At 53.2% G+C, this 25,111-nt stretch overlaps 1 protein-coding gene across 1 annotated transcript in view; it reads right to left on the reverse strand.

The window, feature by feature from the left end:
- The window catches only part of LOC144724674 (CLIP-associating protein 2-like), a 40,052-nt gene extending 17,805 nt beyond the window's left edge, over positions 1-22,247 (reverse strand). Inside the window, exons 1-17 of the mRNA XM_078603980.1 lie at positions 21,700-22,247; positions 18,780-18,908; positions 18,213-18,283; positions 16,896-16,988; positions 16,298-16,443; positions 14,916-15,051; positions 13,919-13,989; positions 13,039-13,098; positions 12,164-12,241; positions 10,472-10,648; positions 9,168-9,226; positions 8,042-8,251; positions 6,405-6,497; positions 5,750-5,977; positions 3,290-3,397; positions 1,316-1,423; positions 281-337 (exon numbers count right to left, since the gene is read on the reverse strand). Of these exons, the coding sequence (XP_078460106.1) occupies positions 281-337; positions 1,316-1,423; positions 3,290-3,397; positions 5,750-5,977; positions 6,405-6,497; positions 8,042-8,251; positions 9,168-9,226; positions 10,472-10,648; positions 12,164-12,241; positions 13,039-13,098; positions 13,919-13,989; positions 14,916-15,051; positions 16,298-16,443; positions 16,896-16,988; positions 18,213-18,283; positions 18,780-18,908; positions 21,700-21,733 (1,858 nt within the window). The 5' untranslated portion in view covers positions 21,734-22,247. The remainder of the gene's footprint in view (positions 1-280; positions 338-1,315; positions 1,424-3,289; positions 3,398-5,749; positions 5,978-6,404; positions 6,498-8,041; positions 8,252-9,167; positions 9,227-10,471; positions 10,649-12,163; positions 12,242-13,038; positions 13,099-13,918; positions 13,990-14,915; positions 15,052-16,297; positions 16,444-16,895; positions 16,989-18,212; positions 18,284-18,779; positions 18,909-21,699) is intronic.
- Positions 22,248-25,111: the final 2,864 nt, after the last annotated feature.

Below are 25,111 nucleotides of genomic sequence, written 5' to 3' on the forward strand. Positions count from 1 at the left end.
GCACCCAGCACACAGCACACACACAAAGACAAAGATCGCCCGTGTAGCCTTTAACGGGCTATTGGGGCAAGTGCTATTAACAAGCACCAATGAATGTTCGCACAAGGATGGTGATTTGTTAAATAATCGAATTAAACGTGCATTTCGAATCGCCTTCCGAATTGACGGCCAGCCAGCCGGGGCCGACGCTCGCCGCCCTATCGGTCGGGCTAGCCGGGGTGGCACGCACGTACACAGCCCGCACTGCCCCGCGCGTCGTCCCGTCGACCCCTTCGCCCACCTGAAGGCACAAAGCTGTTGGTGAGGGCGCTGGTGGAGCGGGACTGCTGTCGCGTGGCTGGAGGGGGGGGGGGGAGAGGGGAGGGGGAACACAGGTCCATCTTATGTTTGTGTCACCAGGTGAGTGCCACGGTGGCTAGGAGATGTTAACAACCTCGCCTGGTATGCAGGAGGTCGTGGTTTCGATCCCGACCCTGATGCCTGCTGTATAATTGGAGTTTGCGTGTCTCTCTCTCATCATCATCACAGTGGCTAGAAGATGTTAACTACCTCGCCTGGTATGCAGGAGGTCGTGGGTTCGATCCCGACCCTGATGCCTGCTGTATAATTGGAGTTTGCGTGTCTCTCTCTCATTCTTCATCACGGTGGCTAGAAGATGTTAACTACCTCGCCTGGTATGGAGGAGGTCGTGGGTTCGATCCCGACTCTGATGCCTGCTGCTGTATATTTGGAGTTTGCGTCTCTCTCTCTCCTCCCACCACATGCGTTTGGAGTATTTGACTGCTCTTCATTTCCACGGGATAAGCCATTTCTTTGAGCTATCATTTGTGGTGGCCAGGTCGCTTATAAAAAAAAACAATATAGCTCAGTGGGCCTTACGTGGTAAAATAAAAATTGTTTAATTTTATAACTCAAGAGACCAGGATGGCGTCTCATTTCACAAGAGTGGCCTGTGAGATAGCTGTACATACGACAATGTCCGTGTAAGTGAATCTGTGTGTGTATATGTGTCAATCTAAGGGAGAGAGTGGTAGTGCAGTGGTTACCGCACTGCACTATGAACCCGCAGGCTCGGATGTTGATTCCCGCTCACGGACAAGATCAGTGACGAACATCTGATCCGGTGCTGGGTCTCGCCTAGGTTGCCTCAACCTTAAATGAGTACCTCGTGGTGCGGTGTGTACGCATCACCGGCGGGGAGACAAAGGCCGCCGGGCGTGGTGCTCGCCACACCGCACTTGTCCCAACATCCTGACAAGGCTACACGGGGTATCTTTGTCTTGATATCTCTACGCGAGCGAGTGCTCTCACTCACAGAGCGCCGTGAATGCTCGCACGGGGCTGGGGTCGCGGCTGCTCTCCCTGCTCGTGTCGCGGCTGCAGCCCTGGCTCAGGCTCACTCGGGGGATGCGGCTCCCGCGGGCTGCACACGCACACACGCGCACACACACACGCACACAAGCACACAAGCGCACACACGCACACACGCACACACGCGCACACGCAACAAAGATGAAGATATCCCCTGTATAGCCTGAAACAGACTGTTGGGGCAAGTGCTGTAAGCGAGCACCTATGAAGGCCGGCACAGCACACGAGGGGGTGGGTGGCCAACACCACGCCCGGCCTCCTTTGTCTCCCTAGTAACGATATTTACACAATGCACCAGGTACTCATTTGAGGCTGAGTCGACCTAGGGGGAGGCCCAAGACCGGTTCAGGATAATCGTCACCGGTGTTGGCCGTGAGCGGGAATCGAACTCGGGTCGCCAGGTTCATAGGGCAGCACGCTAACCGCTACTCTACCGCTCCCCATGCGCACACACATGCGCAAGTGGACGCAAAGGTGGTGGATCAAAACATCGCTTTAGGCGAGGCAGGAATTTGATGAACGGCAGTCAGGGCACGGGGTGCGGGACGAAGCCGCGGTGTGACCGGAGGAAACCCCGGTGCTGTATTCAATGGCGGAGCCAGGATTTTCAGGTAGCGGGGGAAACCCCTCCAGCAATGAAAAATGATAGAGGAGTTGTTAGTAAGTAAGGATTTGTCCTGTGCTTTTTAATCGACGCGTGTGCGGCGATGGCGCAGCCATCGATCGAGGGTCGAATTCGAACCGCGCTGTGTGATCGGCATCGCGCTCGCTGAAGGTGAATGCCTTCAGGGAAGTCGTGGACTGTATACGCAACTGCGCACAATTCTGTGAGTCACTTATAACTGCTTTGCCGTTACTTATTGCCAATTATGGACTCAGACTATTGTCCTATCATCTCATAGAGTCCCTGGCACATAATAATATGCTACACAGTGGCAGTGGGGGTCGCAAAATGCCGATTTATTACTAATAAACCCCAATGATCTCATCGAAATTAGGGATTTCGATCGGATCATTTGGGGGGGCACGTGCCACCCCACCCCCCACCCCCCACTGGCTCCGCCAGTGGCTGTATTGGAAGCCACCTGGCCTATCGTTCCACACGAAGCTCCGGGTCGTTTTTAGATCATCTCTTCTCTACATTCGTAAACCGTGGGCCCCTTTACTGCAGCAATACCTTTGCCAGCTCGAAGCATTCAGGCCAGCCTGCCTACGATCCATCATCCTGGGTTTAACCAGACTGGATTTAGGAGTAGGAACCGTTCTGAATGGGGCCGCGCGCGTGCGTCTGGTGTTCTGAGAAGTGGCGGTAAGGCGCTCTGTCATATACCGGCCCAATGGGACGGCCGGGTGTATGTGTATCTGTGTGTTCGCGCCTCGATCAGTGTATACACAGTCGTGTGAGTAAGCGAGTGATCGAGTGAGCGAGAGATTGAGCGGGTGGGTGAGAGAGTGAGCGAGAGAGCGAGCGAGTGAGAGAGAATGAACGAGAGAGTGAGTGAGAGAATAAGCGGGTGAGTGAGAGAGTGATTGAGTGAGCGAGAGAGCGAGCGAGTGAGAGAATGAGTGATTGAGTGAGCGAGAGAGTGAGTGAGAGAATGAGCTGGTGAGTGAGAAAGTGAACGATCGAGTGAGCGAGTGATCAAATGATTGAGCGAGAGAATGAGCGAGTGAATGAGCGAGTGATTGAGCGAGAGTGAGCGAGAGAGAGCGAGAGAGTGAGTGAGAGAATGAGCTGGTGAGTGAGAAAGTGAACGATCGAGTGAGCGAGTGATCAAATGATTGAGCGAGAGAATGAGCGAGTAAATGAGCAAGTTCTAGATTTGAAGCTTGAGCAAGTGAGCAAGTGATTGAGCGAGAGTGAACGAGAGAGTGAATGAGAAAGTAAGTGAGTGAGCGAGCGAGTGCTCTCACTCACAGAGCGCCGCGAATGCTCGCACGGGGCTGGGGTCGCGGCTGCTCTCCCTGCTCGTGTCGCGGCTGCAGCCCTGGCTCAGGCTCACGCGCGGGATGCGGCTCTCCCGAACTGCCGGGTCGGGGTGTGGGGGGGGGGGCGAGAATGGACACTTACAAAGAATCACCCACAGAGATTCCGAGTTCTTTAGTTGAACCAGGTGAGACGTCACAGAGACCAGGATGAGGCTCATTTGCAAGGAGTCACCTGGGGGGCATCGGTCTGCAAGTTGGGGGCAACGATTGCTGCTGCTGCTGCGTGCATGCGCATGATCCCACTTTAGTCCTTTGCGGTATGAATTTTTTGATTTGTCAAATTTTGCACCCCTGACGCCGGCACACGATGGCCCCACTAGCCAATGACATCGGGGGGATCTTTAACTCCCAGCAGACGACGCGTAGCGTTACCATGGTTATTACACACCCGCAGTAATAACCAGGGCAGCCGCTGGATTCTAACCGTGAAGCTCTGGAAAACACACTACCGCTATCAGTATTGTCTATAACCTGACTGTTGGGGCAAGTGTTGTTAGCGAGCAGCTATTCAGGTCGGCACAGCGTACGAGGGGGTGGCCAGCGGCACGCCCGACCGTCTTTTCTCCCCAGTGCTGATGTTCGAACACCGCACAAAGTACTTGTATAAGGCTGAGTCGACCTACAGGAGGCAAATGACCAGTTCACATCGCACACACATTGACAAACATACTCAAATGCACAACACACAGACTTGCACACGTGAATTCACGCAAGCACAGACGCACACAGAGACCGTCAAATCGCTACACTAGAGAACCTGGTTTAACCGCAGTTGGGTGGCTCAGGTCTAGGGCCTAAGCACAGAAAATACTGGAAAGATCCAAAGAAGCTTTAAGAGAAAACGTAAAATAATTATAAGGAAATATGTAAGCCTTAGTGCGGTCGCAACACTGTGGGCGTGGCAGCCGTCGCTAGGGACTGCATCATCACCCCCATCGAACCGGCCAATCAGCTGCCAGGAACCACAACCCCATGCAAAATGGCCCCCTTGAAGTAACCCGTGCAACATGGCCGACGTGATGTTGTTACAGTCAGACTATGTCTGAAGGAGGTCCACTTGTGTTCGTGTTTATTACATTCGTTATTAATGTCATTAATATTATCATCAGTGTTACTAATATGAATGTTGTCGTTGATTATGTTATTTCTTATCAGTTGACTCTTTTTTCTACTTCGACAATCGATGTACGAGCACCCCTTAAGTTTTCTCCTAACTTTACGACGCTTTTGTGTCTGAACCCCTTTACACGCCTCGCCACTTATGATATTTCTAGAATCGCGCAAGTCGTCCTGTGTTCGGGCCCCTGCGTTAGTTTCCAGGAACTCGACGGTTCCGACCGAGATTTTGGACTCCAGTGGCCAGTTGCATAAAGACCCCTCAAGGGAAAGATTGATTCAGAGTTACGGGCATTATTTATGCAACTGACCCCAGGTATTGGCCCTGCCTGACCACCACGCTACCCGACTTTCTTTTGCTCTCTCTAAGATTGCAGCGCCCGTTGTTTTTAGATTATGCAAGGTCTTGCCCCATGGCGCTCCAGCGGCCAGAGAGGCATCCTCACAAAGCCACCCACATTCATCGACCTTCGCTCCTTGCGAGGAGGTTGCTCCTTCTCGTGAGATCTGCTGCTTGCCACTCCTGCTGTCTGGAATTCTCTTCCTCTCGTACTCCGGTGCGGCTGAGACTCTGCCCTTTGCTCGAGTCAAGGCTAAACACTCATTTGTGTTCATACCATCTTCTTGGTTCTTTCGGTAAAGTCACGTAGAAGGGAAATAATAAAATAATAAAAATAAAACATAATAAAATAATATAATAACGTACGTTTCTTTTATTGTGTTTTATTTTTAATATTTTATTATTTCCCTTCTACGTGACTTTACCGAAAGAACCAAGAAGATGAATCCCTGCTGTCACGAAAGCTTTAAATTGAATAAACAGTTCATATTTTTTGTATCTTATCATCATCACGATCCAAGGACAAATAGCCTGTAGGTGTCCACTGCACATTTGGGCATTTGTTTCCACTTTCCTCTGCCAATATACTCAAGTAGTGGCCAAATCTTTCTGGCACCAATCTCTTGTGATGTCGTCGTCAAGCTAATCTCTGTTGGGTCTTCCTCTCATTTCCGGTTCCTTCCATTTTTCCCGAACGACGCCAGCACACTTTTCACTTCCCCCGCCGTTCGTCCAACCGTTCCTATTGCCCTCTTTCGTTTTTTCTACCCAACTACTCTCAATGACTCACTCACGCCGCCCACGCAGCGTCGGGGGGGGGGGGGGGGGGAGTGGGATTCGGTCGCCTTTACACGCCACGTCAACAACTACCGGGGCGTTGCATTTGAACCCTTCCCCGACCCCTCCGGCTGATTCCGCGCGGCGCCCCCGTACCGGAGGGCCCGAGCCTGGCCGGGCTAGAGTCTCGGCTGCCCCCGAGGCTGCGTGGGATCAGGCTGCCCCGCTGCCCCGAGGGGCCCCCTGCCCCCGCTTGGGGCGCCTGGGACAGGAGCGGCGGCGCGGGGAGGGCGCAGGCCGGCGCAGGGATCAGGGGCCGGGGCCCACGCGACACCCTCGTTCCGATCCCCGCCAGGAACCGGCCCGGGGAGCTGGAGCGGCTGCCTGAATGGGGGGGAGGGGGGGATGCGAAATGCCGATTGTGTAAACATCGGCACTAGGGAGACAAAGGCGGCCGGGCGTGGTGCTGGCCACCCACCCCCTCGTGTGCCGTGCTGGCCTTCATAGGTGCTACTCGCTAACAGCACTTGCCCCGATGGTCTGTTGAGGCTATACTGGGGGATATTTTGTGTCTGTCTATTAGCCTGGGTGTGTGTGTGTGTCTGCTGTCCTCTGTCTCTGCCTGTCTGTATGTGTATGTTGAACTTCTTTCGCACAGTACATAGCCAACCGTCCTGTCTGTCTCGATCTGTCTGTACACGTGTGTCTGTCTAGTAGCCTGGGTGTGTGTCTGTTGTCCCGTGACCTTGTGTCCGTGTGTGTGTGGCCACTGGCGTGCTGGTGCGAGTGCAGGCTGTGGTGTGGGGCCCACGCTGGTTCTGGGAGACGGATTTCGCCGCTGGGCGTCCGTGCCGTTCGCCGGGAGAGCCCAGGGAGCCCACGCCTCCCGGCTTGTGCAGGATGCCTGGGGAACACGGCGGTGATGGTGACGTGATGGTGGTGGTGATGGTGGTAGTGATGGTGGTGGTGATGGTAATGGAGGTGGTAGTGATGGTGGTGGAGGTGGTAGTGGTGGTGGTGGTAGTGATGGTGGTGGAGGTGGTAGTGGTGGTGGTGGTAGTGATGGTGGTGGTGGTGGTAGTGATGGTGATGGTGGTGGTGATGGTGGTGGTAGTGATGGTGGTGGAGGTGGTAGTGGTGGTGGAGGTGGTCGTGATGGTGGTGATATGGTAGTGATGGTCGTGGTGGAGGTGGTAGTGATGGTGGTAGTGGTAGTGATGGTGGTTGTGATGGTGGTGGTGGAGGTGGTTGTGATGGTGGTGGAGGTGGTTGTGATGGTGGTGGAGGTGGTTGTGATGGTGGTGGTAGTGATGGTGGAGGTCGTAGTGATGGTGGTGGTGGATGTGGTAGTGATGGTGGTGGAGGTGGTAGTGATGGTGGATGTGGTAGTGGTGGTGGAGGTGGTAGTGATGGTGGTGGTTGAGGTGGTAGTGATGGTGGTGGTTGAGGTGGTAGTGATGGTAGTGTTTGATGGTGTTGCTTCCTTTACCGCCAGTGACGATGATGACGTTGCTGCTGATGACGACGATACAAGGACAACGACCCCAACTTAGCGCGTAAGTTGTCGCATCGGTTAGCAGTTTCGAAAACGCAAAACATCTCCGCTTTGATGGGACTTACGTGAACCATCACCGGCTGATGCTTTGTGTAGTTTCGAGAGAAACGTCGCGAGTCCAATCGCTAAACTTGGCCCTGAGAATTTTCCTTCAACCTAACCGTCGAGCGAGCTGCGATGATCATAGTTGCCACTTCGGTAAACGATTGTACACCGCGTGACAATTTAACAAAGATGGTCACCGCATCGCGCGATTTCAGAGGCGCATCTGCAGCCGTCTGGAACGCGCTCTTCCTTACGGTATTAGGAAGCCACCGGAGCTTTGCACTTTTAAATCATCTAGATTGAAAACTCATTTCTTTAGAACTGATTTTTTTGTTTAGTTTGTTGTCCTTCTCCCATACCTCCGATTATCACGGTTGGCTATGTACGGTGCAAAAGAAGTTCAACATACATATACAGTACATACATTGGGCAGCGTCGGGTGGTGGAGGGTTACACGACATAAGTTTGGTCAGATCATTTGGTGGCCTAACCCAAAATGCAACTGCGGATTAACAACGAAAACGAATGACGGTGATCGTCTTCATCGTCGTCGTCATTATCGTCATCGTCATCGTCGTCGTCATCGTCGTCGTCATAATCGTCGTCGTCATTATCGTCTTTGTCGTTATCATCGTTGTCATCATTGTCATTATCGTCATCATCGTCGTCATCATCATGATCGTCGTCATTATCATCGTTGTCATCATTATCATCGTCGTCGTCGTCATCATATTCGTCATCGTCGTCATCATCATCATGATCGTCGTCATTATCGTCATCGTCGTTATCGTCGTCATCATCGTCGTCATCGTCGTTATCGTCGTCATCACTGCAGGGCGACCGCTCACCGTATCCGCTGCTCGTCACGTGGTGCCGGGCCGGTGCTGTCGGGGGTCGCTCGCGGCCCAACGCGACCCCCGACCCCACGCCCGAGGCGCCCCCCGAGCCGGCCGCCATGCGCGCCTTGGCGCTGTGCGCCGCCCCCACGTCCACGTCGCTGCGGGAGCGCTGCATCGCGCCGGGCGCGCAGGGCGGGGGCTTGCGGGCGCCGGCTGGCACTGGCAGAGAGAGAGAGGAGAGAGGTCAGCTTCGAGTTGGACTCAGCAACGCCACGTTTAGTCGGGCACCAAATTTAACGCAAAGTCGAATGTGTTGTTTGTTGTTGTTGTTGTTACGTGTGTTTTTGCACCCCCCGCCGAAGCAGTTACCATTCAATATTTCGTAAAATGTAATGCGGCGATGTTTTAATTTCCACTTGATAAGCCACTTCGTTGAGCTATCATTTGTCGCCAGATCGATTCTGCAAAAAGAAGATAATAACTTAGTGGGCTTTACCTCGTAAAATAAAAAAAAAATTATTTGTATTGTTTTAGTGATTTGTTTACCTTTCCTATACTTTGCACTCCTACCGCGTGTTTGTATTGTTTGTTGTTGTAACGTTCTGACCCCGTGCTCCTCCTGGACCATCTGTGAAAAAGAGCTTCATAGCTCATCGGATTCCTCCAGTCACAAATAAAGATTCTGATTCTGACTCACCGCACGCAAGAACCAACCCGGTTTCACTACAGGCAGCTGCGGTGGCCGAAACCTGGCTTCACGCCCAGGATCTCAACGCCCTGACCTCCGAGCCAGCCGGCCACCTCGTAGCTCACTCGCTCGCGACGACACAACCTGACTGGCGCCAGAGGTCACAACCGGGTACCCGATACCCGTACCCTACCCGATACCCAGCTACCCATACCCGGCCAGGTACGGGTACCCGTTTGCGTTACCCTGGTGCGGCCGGGTACGGGTAGGCCGTGAGTCACTGGTGAGTAGACGTTTGTCACTCATTTCGGGTAGGGTACGGGTACGGGTAGGGAACGGGTACCCGGCCAGGTACAGGTACGGGTACCCATTTGCGAACCTGGTGCGGCCGGATACGGGTACGGGTAAGGAATCAAAACCCATTTGCGACCTCTGACTGGCGCTCACCTTTAGTCGTCGTCGCCTTGTGTACGTTGTGGGGCAGTCCTCTCTTGCCCAGGTGGCGGCTGTGTTCGGAGCGGGGATGGGACAGGAGGTTGATGGATGGGGTGGGGTGGGGGCGGGTGGGGGGGGCAGAGGTGAGCACAGGCGAGTGCACTGCTCACCTGTGTTAGTGTTCTATGGTGTTCGTGTGACATTTTTCTGGTGTCGCCGTGTTAGTGATGTGTTCGTTGGCACAGTGGGAACCACAGCTGGTGCATCTGCCAGTCGTGTCAGTCAGTCAACCCGTAACACCTGGGCCTGTCCCGTGACCTCCTGCCAGCGAGCCTTTGACACTTCAAGTAGGCCCCAAAGTGCACCTAGCCTGGCACAAGCGCCGTGGTGGCGTCGCCGCCAGCTCAGTGGCGAACGGCAGCAGTTGTTGCGATACGGTTTTGTAATGTCATGGCGTTCTTCTTCTCGTGTCCTGCCACCACAGTTGCATCGCGCACGTGATGATGAAATGCCCAGCAGTGGATAGACCATGACTCGTGATGATGACAATGATGAAGATGTGGCCCGGCCTGTAGCCGTGGCGAGGTCCTCCACGGTACCCGGCTCCACCAGGAGCCGACAGAACGGTCGGTGCGCCACTATCTCGGTATTGTGGGGTCGCGGTGCGAGTACGTGGCACGCTATTAGAGCTCTATGGTGGAGTACTCGTACAGGGGTCCGCAGCCTGCGCTTCCCAAGATGCATGTGGCTCTTCGGCTTCTCCCTTGCGAGCGGCCGATTGGTTTCTTCCTTTGTCACTTAAATATTAAACGCAATTGAACGTAAATTGATTCGATACGGCAGGGAATGGGTCACCGCGGAATGACTTGGTGATGACAGAATGTACAACAGTCAAAACTGTATTGTTAGAGAATAACTCAAGGGGGGGGGGAAACGAAAAAGACGCAGTTTGTTCCACCGCCTGTTTTGTTGAAGTCAGAATGTGTGTTTGTCATCCGCTGTATTACCCGCTGCGCCTGTGTTCGTGGCGTACGAGTGGCTCCTGCGTGCGACGGGGCTCTCGGACTATTTTGGTCAAAAACAAAACAAAAATCTCTCTCTCCTTCTTCTTCTTCTCCTTCCTCCTCGAAATGTTTGCCGACCATCGTACACCAGCACGTCATCCGTGCGGGCACCGAGATCGCGGGCCGTGCGGTGGCCACCGTGGCACGGCGGCGGCCAGCCCTGCGGGGGTGCCCCCCGCCCAACTGCCCCCCTGCCCCCCCCTGCCCCCCCTTTCCCCCCGCTCCCCCTGCCCCCCAGCTCCCCCCCCTTACTTGAGGCTCTCCTGGGAGCTGCTCGACGATCGGTCCGAGTGCGGCTGCAGGAGGCCCGAGCCGTTGGGGTGGGCGCCCCCGCGCTGCGCCGTCACGGCGCGCTGGTACGACGGCTCCAGCGACGTCAGCATGGCCTTGGCCGCGCCGGGGGCGTGGTTGTGGAGCCCCCAGTAGGCCCTGGGAGCCGGTGCGGGGTGCGCACGCGCGTTAGGGGGGGGGGCTGTGATGCCCGTGGTTTGGATCGGGCGGCGCAGCGGTAACACCGGGAGCCGTCGCGGCACGGCCGCTGCTCGTTGCCGTGTGTGCAACGGTAGTCCGTTGTTGTGTGTGCGGTAGTCCGTTGTTGTGTGTGCGGTAGTCCGTTGTTGTGTGTGCGGTAGTCCGTTGTTATGTGCAACGGTAGTCCGTTGTTGTGTGTAACGGTAGTCCGTTGTCGTGTGTAACGGTAGTCCGTTGTCGTGTGTAACGGTAGTCCATTGTCGTGTGTAACGGTAGTCCGTTGTTGTGTGCAACGGTAGTCCGTTGTTGTGTGCAACGGTAGTCCGTTGTTGTGTGCAACGGTAGTCCGTTGTTGTGTGCAACGGTAGTCCGTTGTTGTGTGCAACGGTAGTCCGTTGTTGTGTGCAACGGTAGTCCGTTGTTGTGTGCAACGGTAGTCCGTTGTCGTGTGCAACGGTAGTCCGTTGTTCCTCACCCCCGCACTTTCCGATTAGCGTGTACGTTCCGAGAGAAGTTCAACATACGTACGGCAAGGGGCCCGGGTTCGATCCCCGACTCGGCTGCCTCGCCGTGTGGAGTCTGTGTGCTCTCTCTCTCTCTCTCCCCCCTGGTCTGCGTGGTTCTCTCCGGGTTCTCCGGTGTCCTCCCATTGCTCACAAAACGAAAACCCATGCAGTGGAACCGCTGATGGCCAAAACATCCCAATGCTGAAAAATTACACTGATAACACTGGTCAACACACTTTTTCTGGCATAAGGTATTCCAACGGTTTTAAGGTAATTTTGGGGTGCTGATTCCAAATCTGGCATCAGTTTTTGTCTATCACATCAGGTTTTTGAGATATCAAATATTGCAATTTCAATAAAAAAACTGCAGAAGAAAAATATTAAATAAATGTGGATATCTACGTAAAATTATATTATAAACACACAATCCTATAAATACAGTGCCATATTTTAACACTAAAGCAGTCACTGACTCGCAACAACTTGCAATCATAAGTGACAGAGTTAATTTCGGGTAAAATCAATGAAAATGGGGTATGCCGATAGCATAAAATGAGATGTGGTAGAGCAAATCTGAGATCAGATTTGGAATCAGCACCCTGAAATTAGTCTAGAACAGCTGCAAAAGTCCAGGCCAGAAATTTTGTTTTTTTTTGTTGACCAGTGTAATTATTACTCACTGGGGATCCCACATAGAGCAGCAACATCATCCCCCTCCTTCGAAAACTTTGCAGGATCCTCCTGAGAAAAAGAGGCTTGAGATTCAGTGAGGCTTTCCTGGGTAAAATGAGTGTCATGATAATAACAACAACCCGAAAAACGGATCAAGAATAAAAATGGCACGATCGTAATCGTGTATCACCCTGGTGAGTTGTTGTTATTGTTACGTCAATTTGGGCCCTTTAGGGTTCTTCATGACCCGGAGCCCGACCCGGGATCCGATTCAGGGCCCCGCGCTCCCACTCACTTCCGCGCCTCGAGTCTCGCGTCCGAGTCCGCGTCCGTGATCCCCTTGCGCACCGTGTCCACCAGCAGGCCCACGTGTCTGCGGACAGGCGGAGAGACAGGCAGACAGGTGGGTGAGCCCATCGTATCTGCAAATGACGAGAACACCCATCGTCGCGACAGAGACATCCACGCAGGTCGGGAAAAAAGACAAGTTTCAACGGACACGCAGGAAGACATGTCGAAAAATTAACCCGTAAAAACAAAGTTTTTCACTTTAAATCCTTTATATGCGTGGCATCAGTTTTATTTTATTATTCATTTCTGTTTTTCTTGAGTAAGAGTTTCATTTTTATCACATTGGTATTTTAAATAAAATATGAAACATTTTTTTTCCTAAAAAGTGGAAAATTTTGGGAAAAATTTTCACCAAAATAAATTGTCACGCACAACGAGTCTGTGTGCAAAATGTCAGCTCGATTGGATCACGGGAAGTGGGTTAAAAAACGACCGAAAGATGTGCACGGTCGTAAGCGCGCAAGCAAGCAAGCAAGTGAACTTAATATTAAGGATTTAAAAAAGGCACTCGGCCTGCCTGCATTATGCAAAAATACCATCGACAGTTCCCGAACAACTGCATTTTGGCCCTGCTTGTCGCATTCACAAATTCTAGACGCGTTCGAGCGGAGGTCGTTGAGCGAGCAGTTGCCTCATGGTGGACATCTGAGGCCCGTGAGCAGTGGCGTCACGATGCCGTCCACGTGGTTCGAGAGCGGCGGGCGCGGTTGCAGAGGGCTTAGCGGATGACCGCATTCGTTCAGCGTCAACGCCGGTGCTGTCCCGACCCCCATACCAACAGTGACGGACCGCCGTTCCCCCCTGCCCCGCCCCGCTCACCTCTCCAGCGCAGCCGTCTGCCACTCCTGGAACATGAGGTCCAGGAACTCGAAACTGCGTCTGAGAAGGCGCACGACACGGCAAGCGTTCAACCTAGCCACTCATGGCTAATCATCATCATGGTCGTCGTGGTTTGTTCGTTCTAACGCGTCTCCCATGCGGCGCAAAGGAAATACAGGTACTTGAGATCATTACAAGGTTAGAAAAAGTCAGTTTAACACGTAGGCTTTCGCGACCAATATTATCCATAACAGAGTTTTTTGGGATAGATCGTGTAAATATAAATTAAACAGGAGGAGCTTTTCTCCACGACTCTGGCTGATGGTGCTGGTTGTGATTACCGGCGAAACGTCACAGTACTCGAATTGTAAATGTTGTAGTGGGTTTACTCTCCAATGCGAATTTGGCGTGCTTTATTTACGTGACAAACCTTGTCACTAATTGGCTGTGCCGAGTGGTGGCGGGTTTAACGACACATTTATATTTACGCGGTCTAACCCCAAAATACCTCGATATGGATCAGGTTAGAAAGTGATAACGAAACAGTCCGGCCAATTTAACACAAAGGTTTTCTCAGCCAATGTTACGATTCATAATTGGCCGCGTATTGATCCGACCAAATTAGCGTCCATTATGAATCCTCCACCACTCTACGCAATCCTCCTAACTTTGGCGATGAGCGTCACAACGTTTCGTTTGAAGCTACGTCAAATTTACTGAGGCTACGCTCCAGGAAGTCAGAAGAACAATCCAGGAGGTCAAAATGCACGGAACAAATGAGTGAACTTCATCTGAAAACTCAAATCTGGCTTGAGATCAACCGGCCTCGTGGTTGTTGTTTGTTTCCGAGTCCACTTCGCCTGTCGTCTGCTGTTCTCACCTGCGCACCGACACGGCCTTGGAGGCGGCGTTGGAGCAGACAATGGGGGTGAGGCGTGGAGCGTGTGTGTTCTGTGCGCCCACACACAAGCACACACAGACACACACAGACACACACAGACATTGCGGTCGGTGCAATAGCAACAACGATTTCTGCCCACAGCCACGGTAGTGAGATATCAACTACCTCGCCTGGTATACAGGAGGTCATGTGTTCGATCCCGACCCTTACGCTTGTATAGTTGCTTAGTTGGAGTTTGCATCTTCTCTCTCCGTGCTACCGCAACCGAAGCACGGTGCTCGCTCGCTCGCTCGCTCTCAAAGAGAGAGGACGACTCATAGGCGGCGTGAGGAGAAGCCACACACGCGAGCGGGAAGGCAGCAGCAGCAGCAATGCGGCGGTGAGGAGCCCGTCGCCACCAACGATTGCCCAAGCTCTGCGATCCTCTATATATCAAGGCGATATCGTGCAATGAATGAGTCGTTGGATCAGTGTTCTTCATTGCAAGGCCACCATGGGGCCACTGGCGGCCCCTGGTGGCCTTTAGTGCGGCTCCTGACGTGCGGCGGCCCTCTTCACACACCGATGATGTCCTATCGGCGAGCTCTCAAAACGAGTGAAGAACAACCGTGGTTTAGATGATGGAGAAACCCCCATGGGTGCGAGGAGGTAGCGCTATCCACCGCCTCGTGGCCACCTCGCTAACAGCACTTTACGCCAACAGTTTGTTGAGGCTACATGGGGGATATTTGTCTTTGTTGTAAAATACGTGTGTGTGTGTGTGTGAACCGGTCCAGGGCCTCCCCTAGGTCGACTTCGCCTCAAATAAGTAGCTGGCAACGGTCTGTAGACTCGGGAGACAAGGGCGGCCGGGCACGGTGCTGGTCACCACACCAGCTCGTGTGCCGTGCCGGCCTTCGTAGGTGCTGCTCGCTCACGGCGCTTGCTGCTACGGCCTTTTGAAGGCTCTCTCCGGGGGCATCTTTGCCTTTTGTACCTTGAGGATGAGCCGGATCGCCACGAGCCCGGACGTGGCCATGACCTTGGCGCTGTTCGGCACGAGCGCAAACAGCCCGGTCAGCACCGCCTCCGCCGTGAACTCAAACTTGTTCCGCAGCAACGCCGACAGGTACCTGCGTCGCCCCGCACACGTGCACAAAACAAAGATCCCCCGCGTAGCCTTCAAGGGACCGTCGGGGCAAGTGCTGTTAGAGAGCACCTATAAAGGCCGGCATGGCGTGCGAGGGGGTAGGTGGCCAGCACCCCGCCCGGCCGCCTTTGTCTCTCCAGTCACACGGCCTAAGACATATGCAAAAGACAAAGATCCCCCGTATAGCCTTAACAGACTGGTGGGGCTAGTGCCGTTAGTGAGCACCTATGAAAGCTGGCACGGCACACAAGGTGGTGGGTGGCCAGCACCACGCCCAGCCGCCTTTGTCTCCCCAGTGGCGATGTTTACACATCGCACCAGGTACTCATTTGGGGCTGAGTCGACCTAGGGGAGGCTCAGGACCGGTTCAGATAATTTTCACCGGTGTTGGACGTGAGTGGGAATCGAACTTGGGTCTCCGGGTTCGTAGCGGAGTGCACTAACCACTGAACTACCACTCCCTGAACTACCACTACACATGCATGCATGCGTAGTCACTACACACATACACACATACACAATAGCAGTGACCAACGTGCCCACGTTAGCGTTGGTGATTGCAATATTGATGATGGTGGTGTGGAGGGTGATCATTGTAACTGGTGATGGTGGTGTTGATTTTGTTGTGGATGATGATGCTGATGATGCCAATGATGATGACAGTGACGATGATGATGATATTGATGATGACGACGACGAGGATGACGAGAACAAAGATTATGATGTCAGCGCGACTCGCGCATCTCGCACAACAACAATGTTGACGATGCTGACAACAACAACAACAACAACAATCTTCTTGGTTCTTTCGGTAAAGTCACGTAGAAGTAAAATAATAAAATAATAAAAATAAAACATAATAAAATAATTCTCACGACGTTTCGGCCACAACGCAAGCAGCCGTCCTCAGGTGGAGAACAGGTCTGTCAAGTAGACAGCGTCTGTCTACTTGACAGACCGAAAGAACCAAGAAGATGAATCCCTGCAGTCACGAAAGCTTTAAATCGAAAAACAACAACAATGTTGATGATGAGAGCGACGATGACGCCAATGACGACGATGGCGGCGAGGACAACCAAGGTGTATATTGACGACGACGATGCACGTACGCACGCTGCCGTGCCGTACTTAGCCAACCGTGCTAAGGAGCGCCTCATTATTATTATTGTGATAATAAGGCCGATGACGTCATTGACGACGAGGACGACGAGAGTGCCGTGGCGACTCACGCGAGCGTGATGCAGGTCTCGCGCACGACCTGCGAGCGGAGGTCACGCACGCTCAGCTTGAGCGCCGGGTCCATGAGCCGCAGCTGCTGCAGGAAGCCCTCGTGCTTGATGGCTCCGGCCACGAGCAGCGAGCGGACCTCCCTCACCTGCAGGGGCCCGGCGCAGATGAGGAAAGATCAGAGACGAAGTTCCCCCCCCCCGTGTAGCCTTCAACGGGATGCTGTTGGGGCCAGAGCGCTGTTAGCGGGGCACCTTTTAAAATGGACGGCGCGGCGCGCACGTAGGTGGTGTGGCCGGAACCGAACCCTCCCGCCGTTGTATCCCCAGTGGCGATGTGTGCACACCGCACCAGGTATTCAGTTAAGGCTGAGTGGACCTAGGGAAGGCTCGGGATCAATTGTCATGTGCCCTGGTGCAATGAATGAAATGAGGCCCACCACTGTCCCAATTCTGCCTCCACCTCCGACCCCACCCACCGCCCTTCACAGCCCGGTGCCTGGGCCCCTCCGGCCCATGGGGGAGCCTTGCGCACTCCGTAGCTACACCACTAGTCCCGTGGAACTGCTGTGAAGGTGCCGCGTGTGGCTCGGTCACTCACGGCGGCCACGCGCTGCTCCCAGTCGTGCTTGTCGTCCGACAGGATGTCTCTGATCTTGCTCATGGCGTCCTCGAGGTCGCGGTTGGAATAGATCTGCGGGGAGGCGCAAGGCTCGAGTTCGTTTTTGTTTAAACGCTGCAATACATCACCACTCGAGCTTCAGTTCCTGCAGAAGCTCCCGGAACACGGAGCGAAACGTCAGACACCGTGCCAAACAGCGCGCCCGTACGACCGCGGAATGTCGTGTTCGTCCGACTTTCGACGGTGTGGATTCCCAGATTGAGAATCTGAAATAGCCACCATTGGGCACTGAGCAGAGACCTACAGACTGTGAGAATGTGGGACCCCGAGGCGCTCTATGAAATTACAGACACGCACGCACGCTCGATATCGACAGCACACCATTGATCTGGGCGTGTGACCTGGGGCATTAGTCGGCCAGTGAGGGGGGGGGGCGGGGGGGGAGGGCGATGATTGCGATGTATAATCGAGTAATTTGCGGGTAATATTCATATTCAGCAAATTTGGACAGCGGTGCTTTTGAGTCTTCTGGTGGCGCGTGGGGACACGGGGACGATTTGAGCGGCTACGTGGCGCAGGGACGCGGAAGGGCGGCGATGAGGATGATGAGATGGATGTCGGGAAAATCTCTAAGGGAGAGGAGGAGGACGGATTGTTGAGAAAAAGAACCAAAGCGTTTAATTCCAAGAGCTGGAATGCATCCATAACTGAGAAATAAATCATGTTCATTATGATGAGTTGTTCGTACAGTCCTCGGTGACCGGGCCGAGACCATCGACTCACTGCACGTGAGAAGCATGTTTAACCACGGGCAGCAGTAGCTAGCACCCGGATTCGAACCCAGGGTCTCGGCCGTGCCGGCTTCGCACTCTGACCCTCTGAGCCACCGCCACTGCACAATGCATTTCTGTGCACGGAGAGTCTTCTAACAAGGGCGGGGGCTCCCTCGATGGACTGGCTTGCCAGCTTGTGATGGCTAGGAGATGTTAACTCCCTCGCCTGGTATGCAGGAGATCGTGGGCTCAATCCCGACCCTGACGCCTGCTGCTGTATATTTAGAGATTGCACGTCTCTCCCCGTGGTCGCGTGGATTTTTCTCCGGTTCCTCTCCACATTTAGAATGAACGTGCGCCCAGAGTATTTGTTCTCCACGCGACAAGCTACTTCGTTGAGAGCTATCATTCGTGGCTAGGTCGCTTCTTAAAAAAGAGCTACATAGCTCACGGGTACTTTCCCTGTAAAAAAAAAAAAATGTTAATAGTTTAGTTTGTTCTCAGACGTCCGTCGTGCTCTCACCTGCACGGAGGGGACGTCCTCAAACGCCTTCGTGAAGTCTTCCTCATCCACCGCTCCGGCACCCTCCCGCCCTGGGCCCGAGACACGGGGACGCCATGGAGAGACACGGAGATGGATGCAGGTGAGACACAAACAGAGACACGAACCAGGCAACCCAAGTTCCATTCCCGCTCATGGCCACCAATACCAGTGACAAATATTTGAACCGGTCCTGGGCCTCCCTTAGGTCGACTCAGCCTCAAATGAGTACCTGGTGCGGTGTGTCAACATCGCCTCTGGGGAGACGAAGGCGGTCGGGCTAACAGCACTTTCCCCAACAGTCTGTTAAGGCAATACGGGAGATATACTTAATTTGGAGCTTTCGTGACTGCAGGAATTACTCTTTGGTTCTTTCGGTAAAGTCACGTATAAAGAGAAAATAATATTTAATGTATTATTTTCTCTTTATACGTGACTTTACCGAAAAAACCAAAAAGTAATACGGGAGATCTTTGCGTGCCTGTGTAGCTACACCTGTGTGCATGCGTACGTCTCATCCGGGTCACGCCGGTGCCGCGTGCGCCGTACCTGTGGCCGCCTTTGCTGACCAGGGGCCCTGCCTGCGGCCTGCCCCTCCCTGCCCAGGGCCCCGGCGGCCGGCCTTGCCTCCCGGCGCTCCCTTTCCCTCCACCGGCTCATCCTCCTCGTGTGCCTTGTCTGGCCGGGGGGAGAGAGAGGCCACGGCCGCGCAAAGGTCAAGGTCAATAGGTCACCGCAGCCCACGCCGCCACGCGCCTCGCCCATCGCGTCATTTCATCCCGGATAGATCTCGCAGCGGAGTCCGCCGTCTGGCTTTAGGTCTTCTCCCTGGTCGACGACCTCTCTGAGTGCCACTCCATGTCGGCAATTTACCTCCCCCAATTCCGATTTGCTCTTTCCATGGTCGCAGAACACAGTGGCCCGAAGGCCGAAGGACCACAAGCGGTCAGCAACAAACGGCACTCCGATTAGTACGGTTGGCTACGTACGGTGCGAAAGCAGTTCAACGTACGTACGTACAAAACATGAAAGTGGTGATGGATGGCAACCCTGCACACACGTGGCCACGTATAACGCCGTCCACGGCGCTGTCCACGGTGCTAGTAAATGTATCGGGGAGCACAGCACTGGACTGGGTGGGTGGGTGACAGGATACGGGAGGGAGGGAGGGGGTACTTGGAGCCATAAGCTTGGTTTAGCACGGCCAGTTGCAGTGAGCAGTGTACAACCTCGTGGCAGACCACAGCTCGCTGAGGAGGATGCGACAACGTCGGGATTGTGTCACCACGTGGTCACAGGCGGCAGGGACTCGTCAGCTGGCCGTGGGCCCACTCCATGAGTACCGCTCACCCATCACAGCTCCCCCCCCATCTCACACCCACCCCATACCAAGCCTTCCCCACCCAACCCCCCCCACGCTAATGCCTCCCCAGGCCGCGTGCTGCTCACAGGCCCTGCTGACATCATCAATCCACAGCGACATGCAGTAGACTCACTGTATATGTGTGTGTGTGCATAGTGCTGTTCTATGGAGAGAATGTTAAATTTTTGTCACATTTTCAAGCAATCTCTTGTTTTTTTAATAGTCAAACTAGCCTGGGGGTGGTTCTCATTTGTTGATTACAGGCCTCAGTGTAAATTCCACATTCCTCTGGCAAGGTTTGTTCACGACACTGCTGATGGAAGGCCCTCCTAGAGAGGCCCTCTGGAGGTTATTTTGGCCTACTCTTCCAAACCAGGCAGCGGTGTTGGATATAATCTGCGAGTACCCACGTTTTACCCCACTATATCCTACCTTCCCATTTGACTAACCATAGTGTACTTTATTTATTATGCTGCCAGATGTACAGAAGGTGGCAGAGGGGATTCAAGAAACTTGCACCGTCATCCCAACTGCCGCGCCGGGAAATCCAGTGAAACTGGCGATTTCTCTATTGCAAGTCCAGTGCGCTAACCATTACATCGTCGATTACTCTGCCATTAAAAACCAACCCTGGTTTCAGCAGCCGACCTCCTCCGCTGGGGGCCCACAAACCCATTAAAGATGGCTAAGTGGCAACAGGAAGGCTCATAATGGCCATTTCGGGACACCGAGGTTGGGTTCAACAACTTCGGCTGAACATTCTGGGTTCAAATCCCACCTAGGTCGCCACCACAATGGTGTTGTTACACAAGGTAACACGGTTGAATGTCTTAGGTCCACCACAATAATTACCGCACGCAAAAAATATCCCCATCGTATGAAATGTCGTTTTCCTAGGCAATGCTCACCGACTCTCAGTGACTGTTTCTTTTTTCAGGAGGGTTCTGCTGCATTGGGATGTGTTGCTAATGAATGTAACGAATGAGAGTTTGGTTCTGTTTTGAGAGGAGACTAGAGGACCCGGAGAGAATCCACCAGGCATACGAGGGGGCAACTGACGTCTTCCAGCCTCCTCGCAGCCTAAGCCGACACAACACCTGGCCCCGTTGGTCACCCACCCTCGTACGAACCCGTCTCAGGCCTGCTTAACTTCACAGGATCAAGTGCGTCCCATCGTGATTTGGTCTGTGGGTGAACTTGGCTCAAGTTAATTTGGCCCAGCCCTACTGTTGGTAGCCTTAATAGCATGCGGAAGGAATATTCTGATAACCCAAGAAAATTTTAAAGTATATTATGTACTGTACATAAAAACGTGTTGTAGTCATGGGACACGGTGGTTCATGGACCGTCCTGTAAACCTCCCGGCCATGACCAACGTCAGTGGCGAGTAGTATCTGAACCGGTCCTGGTCACCCCCTTCACGAGCCCGCACTGACCAGCGTGAAGTATGGTCATACAATCCCCCCGACAGGCCTAGCATGGGTCGTCATTCATCCAGCAGTTGATTGACGACAGGATGAAAAAATACTCAATAATTTTCAACTTTAAGAATAAAGTGGCGGGCAGACAACATTATCGCCCTGTCTGCTCCCGGCCCACTACGATCTTTGTGAGCCAGTTATAGATAAATTACTTGTTAAATAAAAGCCATTCCTTTCACGTTTCGTTAACCACAGTGTTGAGTTAATTTAACTATGTACGGCGAGTTGACGCATGGCCACGATTTGGGCAGCTGCATCCATTTTTCACGTGGCTTTGCCATTGTATTTAAATGCAAAATGTATAATTAATTTTGGGTTCCCCCCACCCTGCCCCCACCCCCCCTGTAATTCCTCACACCAGATGTGGTCCATTGCCACAGCTCCCCCGCTGCGGCCGTCACGTCTGTGCCACACCTGCCGTCAAATTAATGGGGGGGGGGGGACCCCTTAGCCCGCACTGAAAATCACCACCTAAGTTTGGCCCACGCCGTTGCGACCGATTGCAAATCTCCGTTCTCTCCGCGTCGTCAAGAAACAACATTCAACGTAAAGAAATTCTAAAAAATGTACAATCGCTACAAGCACGAAACTGATGTGTACATGCGCGTGTCGCCGTGCAACTCACAGGAGCAGATCTTCTTGCAAATGAGCCTCTTCATGATGACGAGGGTTTAACCGCGCTGCACACCCAAGCGTCCCGCCCACGTTAAGCTCAGCAGCTGTGCCTCCGTGCGTGTTGTCTCTCTGTGTGTCTGTCTGTCTCTCTCTCTCTATGGGCGGGCGTGTGTCCTTAATCTCAAATGTGCCGGCTAGCCCGGGGGCTCTTGGACCAGTTTCCGGGAGTGGCGATCTTCCCTGCGTCCAGAGCGGCGGGCAGGATGGGAGGCGTAGCAGCACAACGCAAGCTTCGCCCAAATGTCCCCTTAATCTTTAATTTCTGCCGAGGCTGTTTCCATCTTCCTCGCACGCACGCCCGTCCGCCCGCATGCGCGTCTTGTCTTGTCTGTCCGGCTGTCTTGTCTGTTACACCTTTCCTCTGCTCCCGGCTTCCCACTCCTCCATCTTCTCTATCCCTCCTGGCACGATGATGTCACCGCAAGGTCCAAGCGAGCGAGCGAGCGTGCGTAAGTGCGTGCGTGTGCGCGCGAGCGCGCGTACGTAAACGCGCACGCTGCGAGCATAACAACTACCTTGGCAAGGCGGAACGCCGCCGGCTGGAAAACCCTCCCGCCCCGCCCCTAAACCACACCCCCCCCACCCCGCTTACTGCCCACAACCCCCCCCACTCTCCTCTCCTCCTCCCTCCGCTCCGTCTGCACCAGCCTCCTCCTCTCCAGCTAAATAAGTAATATTTTGAAAACAACAAATTAAACACGCTTTAATGAAATGTACTAGTAATGGCAGAACTCCACGACTCCAGGAAGTGGCCCCGAAGCTTGCCGTAACGTAAGGGACCGTGGTGATTTACAGCCAACGTTAGTTGAGCGTGGACAATTAGACCCAAGCCGAAACATAACATATAAATAGAATGTAAAAAAATATATGTTTTTAAATGTTTTATGATAGAACGTAGTATTGTCATCAGTATGACATAAGTATACCAAGTTTGCAGTCGATACCACATTGGGAAGTGGTTTAAAATTGAGTCACAAGATTTGAGGATACATCAACGACAACAACAACAACGTGAGTTATAAAAAAGCGTGTAATAATAATAATAAAAACTATTTTAAATTATCATATTGGACTGCTCTATTAAATCACGGGGGTGAGACTCAATTCCCCGCCTCTGCGTCCCACCCACCCCGCGTGCCTTGCTCTCTGCACCCCCGCCCCCGCAGTCAAGATTTGTCTTGGTTCGTCCCCACGTTCAAATATTCATGAGTCACATCCATCCGATTTCTCAGTGGTACAGTCTGGTGGGGTGATAAAGAGGCCCCGTGCCAGCCCATCTCACAGCGGCCCTTGCGACAGCAGCATCCCAGCCCGGAGCGTCCCAGCTAGCAGCAGTGCGTGGTCCCACCACACAGTAAGCATCGGCACACCGGCCCAATCCAACTGCACACGGGGCCCATTGCATAGCAGCCCATGCCACACCAATCTCATCCCATGACATCGTAGTCCACACCCGTTGTGGTCCACACCCATGGTACACCAACACCCTATCATGCTTCTAGATTTGAAGCTTTCGTGACTGCAAGGATTCATACTCTTAGCTCTTTCGGTAAAGTCACGTAGGTAAAAAATTTAATTAAAATTAATAAAAATAAAACAATAAAATCACGACGTTTCGGAGGCAATCCAAGTCTCCGTCATCAGGTGAGACTTGGGTTGCCTCCGAAACGTCGTGATTTTATTGTTTTATTTTTATTAATTTTAATTTCATTTTTTACCCTATCATACGGCACACCAGCCCATGAAACGCCAGCTCGTGACAAGCCATGCCATGACAGACCAGCCCATGACACACCAGCACATAACACACCATCACACGCAACACCAAACCCGTGGCTAACTACAGACCAACCCACTCGCGATTGGCTCAGCTGAGCTGCTTCACGTGTGAAGACACTCGCACACGCCACCAAACCCATGGTGCTGGTACAGTAGAATCAACACGTGGCGTTTGTGGCGAGCCCGGAGAGAAGATAAAATCATCAAACTCGACACCCCTTAATCATCGACCCCACCCCAATTTGCTTGTTTGCAAACAGCAATTTATACGTTAAAGTGGCTACAATTCACATGCGTACAGACGTTTATTGGGAGTCATCACAGCCTGATCCACCAACTCCGGCCCGCACGTCGCCGGATTTGCAGTGGTACGCTTCATCACTCCCTCCCCCATCCTCCCCCAGATCCAGGGCAGCAGCACGGGGCAGCCAGTAACAGTAATTGGTGCGCCCGTGTTTCCAGGGTGACGGTGAGACCAGGCACACGTGAATGACCTTGGGGAGGATGGGGAGGGGAGTGGTTGTACAGGTGAGACCTGGAAAATATCTCCAGTGGAGAGCCCTCGGTGCCTCGCGCGTGGAGTCACGTGGACACCCATACAGTGGCGTTTATAGGGGACCCGCAAAACCGCGTGGCTTCATATATCGGCGTCCGAATACATCCGTGTCTCAAGACGCCCTTCGGAAAACAGTGAACGTAGCGAAACTGATGATGATTATTTATTTACCCAGGAGAGCCAGCGTGAATCTGAAGCCTATTTGTCTGGAGGGTCCTGCATTGGGACGTTTGATCGACGCCAGTTACGTTGTGTACGTATCTGTTGGCTACGGGAGAAAATCGCGAGAACCCAGAGGGACAGGGGAAGAACATAACAATCTCCACACAGAAAGACGCCCCAGAGTCGGGAACCGAACCCAAGCCCTTCTTGCTATGAGGCACACGCGTTGCCACCCTTCCGCTCAACATAATTGTTTCTAAGAGACAGGGATGCAGCCGGACATCGGCAGAGAAAATTAAGAAACTCTTGGGCAATGCCTTGAACAGGGGCAGTCCACAGCACGGATGTTTGTTAGGGGAGGGGGAGTTTCAGACACTGGGGACAACAGAGGAGAATGAGCGACCTCCCACCCACTAGAGCATAAATGGAGAGCTCGACTTACAATCGGAAGGTTGTACATTTAATAATCACCACGATCATAACCACTACCATCATCATCATCATCCCTCCACGGCATCGCTCAAATGAGCAACCACTTTGTGAAAAGTCAGCAGTGGTTGTCGAATGGATATACCTGCCCCCGTCATGGGATTGTGCAATTTCCGCCACTGGCTTAAGGTCGCCAACGAAGACGTGAGAGGCTGTGAATTCAAGTAATCATAACGGCGAATCGTCGTGGAAAGAGGCCTTTGATTTGTTAGACTTGTCCGCGTGAGTCTTAAGTCGCTGTCCAAGGTGCTGAAGTCTCCACTGATCAGTGGCCCGGATGGAGACTTGGCAGCAGTGAGAATTGGTAACCATACTGCACCGACGAGTCCGAATAACGGCGAAACTGGGCTACCGTTGTCTCCCTCTTATCGGCCAA

The sequence above is a fragment of the Lampetra planeri genome, chromosome 21 (assembly GCF_965212315.1).
Source record: "Lampetra planeri chromosome 21, kcLamPlan1.2.h2, whole genome shotgun sequence".
In the NCBI taxonomy this organism is placed as follows: domain Eukaryota; kingdom Metazoa; phylum Chordata; class Hyperoartia; order Petromyzontiformes; family Petromyzontidae; genus Lampetra; species Lampetra planeri.